The sequence below is a fragment of the Pteropus vampyrus genome, unplaced genomic scaffold (genome assembly GCF_000151845.1).
Source record: "Pteropus vampyrus isolate Shadow unplaced genomic scaffold, Pvam_2.0 Scaffold212, whole genome shotgun sequence".
NCBI lineage: Eukaryota > Metazoa > Chordata > Mammalia > Chiroptera > Pteropodidae > Pteropus > Pteropus vampyrus.
Genome location: NW_011888993.1, coordinates 162,551 through 171,885, shown reverse-complemented (window position 1 = coordinate 171,885; position 9,335 = coordinate 162,551). Strand labels below are relative to the sequence as shown.

Genomic DNA, 9,335 nt, shown 5'->3' with positions numbered 1-9,335 from the left:
GGAGGCCTCAGGAAGGGTTGACCGGGGCAAGCCCCGCAGTGAGGCCCTGCCCCACCGAGGTCAGGGCCTGGAGGACCGGTGCCTGCTCTCCCGCATGCCCTGCGTGCCTCCTGTGGGTATTTTAACGTTGGAGGAGACTCATCCATTCAAGTATTTATTAAATGCAGCCAGTGGCTCTCAGAATAGAATGGTGAGCTGGATTCTTGGCGTCGCTTCCCAGGGAATCCTCAGCCCTAAGGGGAAGAGGGGACAGGACAGCAAATAAATGGACACGATGAGTTCAGAGATGGCATGGGGCAGTGACCAAGAGCCTCACCCTAAAATCCTAAAGCTAGATGGGACCAGATGGAAGGAACATTCTGTGGTCTCTGATTACTGTCGTGTTGACCCGCAGCAAGATGGGGTGCAAAGGAAAAGTGGGGGAGGAGAAGTAAACGAACAGGACAGTGGAATGGCAGCGGTTTGGGGCCAAGCCAGGCCCTTGCAGAGGCTGGTTTTAGGGTTTGTTCTGCCCCAATCCTTCTTCAGTCCCACTCGCAATGTCTCCGCCTCCAGGAAGCCTAAGCCCAAACCTGTTGTCCTTTCTTATTGCATCCCGACCCCTCCGAGCTGAGCCTTACCGTAAAGGAGTGTGTGTGTTTAAGGTCAGCCTCCCCTGCCAGCCATACCAGGCCAGGGATGGTGTCTGCTTTGCTCACTACTGTGCCTGTACATATACTAGGCACTCAGTCCATGTGTGGTGCACGAATGAATGGATGAATGAACAAATGAATGAACTCCATGGTCCTCCCAGAATCTGGAGAACCTGGGGTTTTATTTCCTCAGACTTTCCAGCCTCATCTTTCTTCTCCCATTGTTCACATTCAGGAAAAATCTACTTTCTTGCACACAACTCCCAGAGGGGCGGGGGGCACAGTGGCCTTGCCTCCAAATGTATTTGAACCTTGACCCTGAACTCCAGCCTTGTCCAGTAAAAGGCAGGGTGGTTTGTGCAGCAGCAAGAACACACACAGTGAGGCCAAGGCAGGGGCTGTGTAGCTATGGCTAGGTCACTGGCCGCCTCTGGTCCTCTGCATCTCTGTCTGGACCTTAGGACTAACCATAGCCCCCTCAGGTGTATCATGGGGAATCCACGAATTAACGAATGAGTGGCCAGCACAGGACCTTCTGCCTCAAAAGAACATATTTCTAATCACTAGGCATCTTTGAAAAAGCACATCGCATTTCCAGCTTTCTCATTTTTAACCCGCTTCCAATGTGGTCCCCACATTCCCACGTCCTTTGGGTTTTGATCATGGGGACATCCTTTGGGAAAGCTGGGGTGGGAAACAGCCCCTTCGGGGCTCTTGATAAAATAGTAAGAATGTTGTGAAGAGGTTGAGCTGCCCTCCCCACCACTCCCCAGAGAGTCAATATCGTGGCCTCCCAATAAAGCGCAAAGGGCTGTGGATTCTGGGGCGGGGGCGGGGGCCGGGGTGGACGGCGGAAAGTGCCACCCCTCTCTTCTGTTTCTTTACCCCTGCAAGAGGCAGGTCCTTCTCTCTACTCCTCCTTGGAGAGACCCCAGGACAGTCTCAGGGCTGCTTCCTGGTGTCCAGTGCCAGCTGAGGCATGAGCAGGTGCTCCAGTTCTGTCGCATGGGATGGAATCAGTGCTCCCCATGGCAAGAGCTCCCCCCATGGGGCAGGGACTCACGTAGACGTGCACACTCCCGTGTGGCAACAGGTTTAGAGTGGCGAAGGGGCTTCCTGCCATCCCCTGGCTTTGAACCTCCAACACTGCCGTCATCTACGGGTAGGTAGCACCGGCTCCCACCCGGCCCCCGTGGCTGCAGAGTAACAGCGTTCAACCCAAGGTGGGGCCCGATGCCATATCCTCACTGGTTGGGACAAGTCACAGTTCTCTCTCTCTGGATACTGTGAGCCATGGAGGTTAGGGACCCGTGGGAGAGGCGGTGAGGGACGGGTCATAAGTGACAGTAGGGGGCAGATAAGGAGGTCCTGCTACTGGCTTCTGGCAAGGCTTCCTTTAGCTCAGGTCTCCCCGCCACCATCCACCCGTGACCCCATGCTGCAGACATCCGGGTAGGTCACTCTCTGTGGGGGCGTCCCGGGCACTGCGGGGACTGAGCAGCATCCCCGGCCCCACCCACTGATGCCGGGAGCACCCATGTGACAGCCGCAGACGCCCAGACATAGCCCAGGCTCTCCTGGAGGCAGGATCGCTCCAGGTGAGGCCCCCCGCTTAGGCTGCGAGGTTTGACGTGGCAAAACTGTTCCGAGCAGAAGCCGAGTAGCAACTGAGTTGGAAAAATTGGTCTGTCTCAGATACAGGTACCACAAGGTGAAAACTCTGTGGAAGGGCCCTCCCTGCCTCCCAGGTACATACCAGTATTTATTACATTAGGATTGAAGACAGAAAATGTAAAGACATTTGTTATTACTGTCCTTTAAAAGTAAATTCATTTTAATATTTAAAAAAATACCCCATGTTTAAAAAAAAAACGAGCGGTATTGTTTTCCTTCTGCAGATTTTAATGTCTGGCTTCGCAGAGGGTGACAGCTGGACCCTCCCCTGGCTGTGGCTTTCACTCCCTGACAACACAGCGATTTGGCTGCAAGACAGACATTGAAGACAAGAAGTTTACCTGGGAGGCACTGGGCAGGAACTGTCAGGGAGGCGTGAACAAGCAGGTCACAGCTGTGGGCAGTCCCGGTTCAGTCCCTCTGGTCCTTTTGGGGGATCCTGTCTCACCACACAGAACGCACACGCCGCACAGATGTACACACACCACATACACGCCACATCGCACAGTGTGCACACGCCAGATGTACACACGCCACACCACAGTATGCACACACCACACATGCACATGCCACACAGATGCACACACACCACGCACCCCACACGTACCGTACATATGTCACAAACGCACCACATGCATCCGTATGTCACACGCGCATGCCACGAACAGCCCCTGGGAGGCTTGGTCTGCTGCAGAAAAAATGTATTTATTTCCAGAATATTTTCACTTAACAAAAACTACGACAACGTTACAAAGATGCCAAGTACAGCAGGCCAAGGGTGTGCTATGGGCAAGTCCAGCTGTGCGTCCTGCACCTGGTTAACCAGCTGTCACCACTGGCGTCACAGTCATGACGAAATTTGGCCCATGGTTAGTGCCGTGCAGGCCTCTGGTCGGTTGCGGGAGGCTGGTTTGGGGACATTACGAGACCCCAGCCTTCCATTTGCCATCCAGGGGAGCCTCATCCTTCGGGGACCCAGGTCCGGGTGCTTCCTCAGTGACTGAGGCCACCTTTGGACACCAAGCTGCATTCAGCACAAGCAACCAAAGCAAGCAAGCACAGTGTGAGAACACGCTCGGGCCACCCCGGGGCTTGTGGGGAGGCTGGCAGCCTGGCGGGGCACGGTGCAACAGGGTGGGCAGCCAGGAGCCCAGAGGCCACTGGGACGCCTCCCTTGGCCATCCATGCACAAAGGTGCTACGGAGTCGCCCACACGACGCCAGTCCCTTCGTCTCCGTGGGCGCTAGAAGCAGCGGGGAGCGCGGCGACAGTGTCCGGCTTCCTCCATAAGGCACAGAGACCTGTCACGTCTCACTTCCTCTGAGAAACACGGCCTCCTGCACGTCCAGAGAAGGGCCGTGCAGGTCACAGTCTGAGCGGCCAGCCCGGCGCCTGGGCCTCAGGGCCATGAGCCGAGCCGTCTGTCAAGACGCACATGATTTCCTGTTTGCACAGTGAGGGGAAAGTTTTAACCCCATTCTGGGGAAGAGAGCGTCTCAGGGAGGGCGACTGCAGGCTGAAAGGGTGGCGGCCAATGGCCCTGTGCGGAGCGCCTGAGACAGACGGACAGGGAGAAGCTGAGATGATGGCGCCGAGGCAGTGAACTGGCCTCTGGCTGTCCCCATGGGCTCGTCCGAGAGCCTCTGGCTGCAAGTGGACAAAAATAAGGAGGACCCGGCCGTGCGTCAGGTTCCTGTGTCTCCAGCGGGGGACAGGAACTTGGTGCCAAGGCCCCATCTTCCTGGGCACTGGGCAAGGGTGACAACTTGGTTGGGGGCAGTGGGGTGGACACCAGGAGCCCTCCTCAGTGCCATCAGCCTCCCCAACTTCCTGGGGAGGCAGGGGTCAGCCCCCAAGACCCTGAGGAGAAGGAAGTGACTGCCGCAGCGGATGTCATGGTGACCAAACCTTTGCAGGAGTAGGAGGGACATCTTTCTGGGGGACAGCAGGGGCTGGCTGGCTCTTGGGCAGTGATTGCCAGGAGCTCCGCTCTTGGATGTGAGATGAGCATGAGCATGGGTCCCCGAGAGCTGCTGGGGTCTGTGGTCCCAGCTGACGGAGCTCCTGGTGGCCACCAACAGTGGCTGATGTCCTAGTTGGGGGAGGGGCCTGCCCGCCACCTGGGAGGGACAGGGGACGGCCACTTGGGGCCTCTTGGGACCCAAAAGGGCTACAAGAGGGTTGGGAGAGATGGGCCGGCAGTGACAGGCGGGTGGCAGCCCCCACTAAGGCCACTGGCTACCGCTGGCTGGGTAGCTGGGCACAGCTGGGTACTCGGGCAGGCTGTTCCCGGAGAAGTTGTTGAACTGGGCCTCCCGAGAGGGCGGGTTCCGCCATGTGCCCGTGCTCCACTCGGTCTGCGCCTTCTGGAAGCTTCCGCCGTTTCCCCGGTAGATCCTGTGTACCTGTGCGAGCAGAGGACAGAGACCAGTGTGGCTGCAGGGGACAGAGAGGCGGCTCGTGTCCAGATAGTGCATTCCTTAAAGGAACGACAAAGACCACAGAGCGGTCTTTGTGGAAGCGTCAGGAAGTGCACAGAAGCGGAGACCGCGGTCGCGGAAGGCCCCGCCCTGGGCCACAGGCCCAGTGGTCCCTGGTGCCCACCTCCACGGCCCTGTCCTGGAAAGGGGCAGGTCTGGGGCCTGTCTCTCCGTGGACGGCCCCTCCGCCCCTCTCGCTGCCTGGTGGGCGGCCCTGGGCACCCTTGGGCAGCGCCCGCCGTGGAGAAGCCGCAGGAAACTCGTGTGACAATCACTCCCACAGCCTCCGGACACGGGAGCGCCAGGCCCTGGACCTCATACGTCGCACATAAGCGATGACCTTGACAGAGACCCCTGCACGAACCAGCGACTCCATGTCATCCAGGAGGGCTGTGACTCTGAGACACCAGGCTGTGCTATTTCTAGAAATCCTGGTAAATTCAATAACCAAGAAAACAGCCCCTTTTAACTCGAAGCATTTGATCATCAGTGAAATTGAATGATTTTGTCTTTTTCCACCAACATGTACTGTCTTTCTTGTATCTTCCCAGCGAATCCCCAAACCTGGGTGGCCCTGAGGACCCCAACAGAGGGAGTCGTCTGAACCTGCTTTGCTGGAACTCTCTCCGCTTTAAGCCTGTAAACCCCTCTCTCCCACGGCCTGGGGGGGCCTGCCCTGGGGTCTTGCCGGCCTTCCCCTGTGGTGCTCCAAGCACCTCCATAGCTTCTGCTGGCCCTTCCCCTCAGACTGTCCACACAGCTAGGAGGACGCTGAGGTGCGGACATGGGGAACTGAGCACCCCTACGTCCACGCCAACAGCCTGGCGCAGTCTCTGAACCCGGCCTCGACATGGCTGCCTCAGCTGAGGCCGCGTGGCGAGGAGGCGGGCAACCCAGCTCCGATAGCCCCGTGCGCCGGCCCCCAACACAGAGCTGAGCCGGCCACCTCCTCATTCCCGGGGCCTCCATGTGGTCTGGGATGACCCTCATGGGGTCAGCGCCCCCAGGAATGGCGCAGACGTCTCCCACGGGAAGGCCCCACACGCAGGAGCATGCTTTGTGGGGGAGTGCTCTGCGACAGCCCAGACGGTCGACACGAAGCCACCCACGAGGGGGGCGACGGATGCACTGAATCCTTAGCTTCATTTAATTTTACTTAATTTGAATTTAAAGGCGAATGACAACATGTGGCCGGAGGTGGCCAAGCGGAGCAGCGTGGACACTTTGGGACGTGTGTGTGCTGGGCTCCAGCAGATGAGACCCCAAAGGCAGGCATGGTCACCACCGGCCCACACTCTGCCGTTACCGAAGTCCTTCCTCCTCGGAAGGCCAGCACGGGCGGGACCGACAGGTTGAGGGCCTAGACCACAAGGGGTCTGCCCTGCCCCCAGAGGTCAGTCACGTCACTTCCCGGACACCTAGTCTGTTGTTCCTGAAACAGGGACGACACGAGTCCCCGGGGCCGGAAGGGTCAAGTGACAGGAGGTGTGGGAAGAAGCTGGACGTTTCAGGGCCCAGAGGACTTACCTTCGTGATCACGATGGCCATCATGGCGGCCGACATGGTGAACATAATGGCCGGAAGCAGCATGACCACGGCAGCCCCGACACTGGTCTGGAAGAACCCGATCGCTGCCAGCCAACCACTGCAAGGGGCAAGGGAGAGCATGGGTGCCCGCACGACCACCAGACAACGGGCCACTGTCCCGCACGCGCAAACAGCTCCCAAAAACCAACACGAAGAAGATAAATGACCTGCAGAGAGATGGGCAATGCGTACAAGGACGACCGAGGTGACCACGAACTCATGACATGACGCGTGAACCCCCCAATGAAGACGTGCAAGTGAGAACGAGCTATCACCCCTACTGCCCTGCCCGAACGTCATGTGCGTGAGGGGACGGCGACGAGGACACCCCTTAGTAGCAGTGTGTGCCCTTCACGAAGGCAACGGGTCACATCTCTAACGAGGCGCAGGTGTTCGTCCTTCTGACTCCACCCCGCCCTCCCACCCCAAGAACGCGGCCGCTGTCCGGGATACCAGAGCTGCACGCCCTGGCGCCCACGGGCTGGGAACAGCAGCCACACGACGGAGGGCTGAGGGGACAGCAGAGATGAGCGAGAGGAGGGGAAGCCGAGGCTCCGTCCGCACAGCAAGGTCCTATGACACCCGCACGTCACTGGCCCACGCGAGGGACGACATCCGTCTCGTGCTCCACGCCTGCCTCTCAGGGTGGGGCAGCAGGACACACGGTGTTTTTTGAGAACATTTTTTCTTATCAAGTAATAAAATCACATGATTCAGGAATCAGGAAACTTCAAATAACATACAAGAAACCGCCTCTCCTGCTGCCCCTCCCCGGGGAGACGTGACCGCTACGAACCCTCCCACAGTGCCCGCGCGTGCCCTCCCACGGTGCCGTCTCCACCGAGAAACAAACGGACAGTCTCGCACGTGCCTTCACACTGAGGGGTGCGAGCAAAGCCAGGCAGCGGAGGGCGGGAAGGACAGGCGGCTGCGCTGGGCCACGCAGGGCAGCTGGACGCCGTCTCATGGGGAGGGCGTAATGCCCTTGGGCTCCTGGGAAGGGAGGAGGCGCTGGTTTGGCTGGGGACCGTCGCTTTGGGGACGAATGATCTCCCTCTGAATCTGGAGCCCTAGAACAAGCGTCAGCCGGGTAGGGGCTCCAGGCCAAGGTCTCTGGGGAGGGTGAGTGTGCCCGGGCGGGGATGTGGAACAGGGAGCCTGCTCTGTGGCGCCAGCCTTCCAGAACCACCAGGAGTGAGCTGGCAGCTGCCAGCGTCCCAGAGAGCGAGTTTGGTTATGACCCAGGATGAGGGCACTTGGAACAGCAAGTGATAAGCTGGCCTCGACCAGCTACAAACGTGCGAGTGAGCCTGCTGCACCCCGACTGCACCCAGAGGCCAGAGCCCAGTGTAGGGCACAGGGAGCCCGGCACGAGGCCTGGAGGCGGAGGGCAGGGGCAGGGCAGGGATGAGAGGGTGCGAGGTGCCCCCCCGCAGCTACCCCGCCAGGAGCTCGAGGGGCTGGAACCAGGGAGAGGGCGCAGAACATGCGCAGGACAGCACGGGGTGCAGACTGAAACAGCTGGGCGAGAGCTAAGACAGTCACACGGCAACGCCACTCGGGTGCACCCCCGAAAGAAACAAGGCACCCACAGAATTGTGTAGAAATTTCACAGCAGTGCTAACTGCAAAAGAATAGAAACAGCCCAAATGTCCATCAGCCAATGACAAATAGACATGTGTCCACCTGCACAGAGGAGTGTCACTCAGCCATGAAAAGGGAGGAGGCGCTGACACCACGACGTGGACGGACCCTGAATACACGACGCTCAGTGAGAGACGCCGACACACAGGCCACGCTGTGATTCCACTTATGTGACACGTCCAGAACAGGCACGTCCACAGACAGAAAGTGGGTGAGTGGGTGTCAGGGGCTGGGGGGGACTGACGATGGGATGAGGTTTCCTTCCGTGGTGAAGGAATGTTCTGGGACTAGACAGAGGAGCTGGTTGCACGACCCTGAGGCTGTACTAAAAATACTGGATTGCCACTTGAAGAGTGAACTTCCGAGCTGTTACCGGCCGGCCCCCACTGCGGACGCGCCGCAGGACAGTGGAACCCGCAGGCCGGGGGGTGGGGGAGCGCCAGCCCCCACGCGGGCACACCGCTGACACGACGTCTGAATGGACGGCACGCAGAACCCTGAGCAGGGACAGGGTGCACGTGGAAGCGCGGAGAGGTGAGCGGCCTGCAGTCCGGGGGACGGCGTCGTGCCCGCGTGGGGTCTGCTGCGTGAAGGGATCAGATGCAGGGTGGGTGGCAGCGCCCCATCCATCTCTGCGCATGTCACCCTCCGAGCACCCGAGGTCAGAAAGCTGCTTACAGAGACCAGGAGCGCAAGGCAGCGCAGCACACCTGAGTGTGGAGGGCCAGCTGCGGGGCTGAGGCGAGCCTGCACCGCGGCCACGTGCGACACACCCACACGCCCTACGCGTCCTTCCCTTCGTGGATCCATGGGGAAGGGTTTGCCCAGAGGACCATGAACATCTGAGTGTGTAGGAAGTAAAGGGTCCGCAGGACACAGAAGGTGACCGTGACGGGCGCTCCTGAGCACTCCTGCTTAGGGATGAGCCTGTGTCTCCGCAGGATACCGTCCCACTGTCCCTTGCTCTGGCCCCACCAGGCAGTTCCCACCAGAGCCTGTGGGCCGCCCGCCCCCTGGCGGTGAGCTTAGGGACTGCCAACCACTCAGGGCATGGGGGAGGGAGGGGTGGAAGGGGGGCGCAGGCGAGTGCAGGCTGGCAGAGCGGCCTGGGCTCGACCCCAAGACCCGCAGAAGCCAAGGGGCCGCGTACACCATCCTCCACACCCCTCTGCAGAGCCTGCAGTTCCCAGTGCTGGAGCAACCAAGGAAACCGGACTCTGGGGCAGCGACAAGGCCTGGTGCCAGTGTCCACTGTCCCCGCCGCCCTGGGCCTCAGTGGGAGGCAAGGCAGGGAGGCCCGACCCGCCCGCACACACAG

The 9,335-nt window shown here is 59.7% G+C and overlaps 2 protein-coding genes across 4 annotated transcripts in view; both read right to left on the bottom strand.

The window, feature by feature from the left end:
* Nucleotides 1-6,790, bottom strand: part of CSNK1G2 (casein kinase 1 gamma 2) — a 29,603-nt gene extending 22,813 nt beyond the window's left edge. Inside the window, exon 1 of the mRNA XM_011372615.1 lies at nt 6,785-6,790. The gene's annotated coding sequence lies outside the window, so the exon portion shown is untranslated. The remainder of the gene's footprint in view (nt 1-6,784) is intronic.
* The window catches only part of SCAMP4 (secretory carrier membrane protein 4), a 28,463-nt gene continuing 22,120 nt past the window's right edge, over nt 2,993-9,335 (bottom strand). For 2 of the 3 annotated variants that reach the window (XM_023538093.1, XM_023538094.1), the window contains exons 6-7: nt 6,314-6,540; nt 2,993-4,711 (exon numbers count right to left, since the gene is read on the bottom strand). In XM_023538093.1, coding sequence (XP_023393861.1) covers nt 4,545-4,711; nt 6,314-6,540 — 394 coding nt within the window. In that variant the 3' untranslated portion in view covers nt 2,993-4,544. The remainder of the gene's footprint in view (nt 4,712-6,313; nt 6,541-9,335) is intronic. The other variant, XM_011372619.2, reaches the window with a different exon arrangement.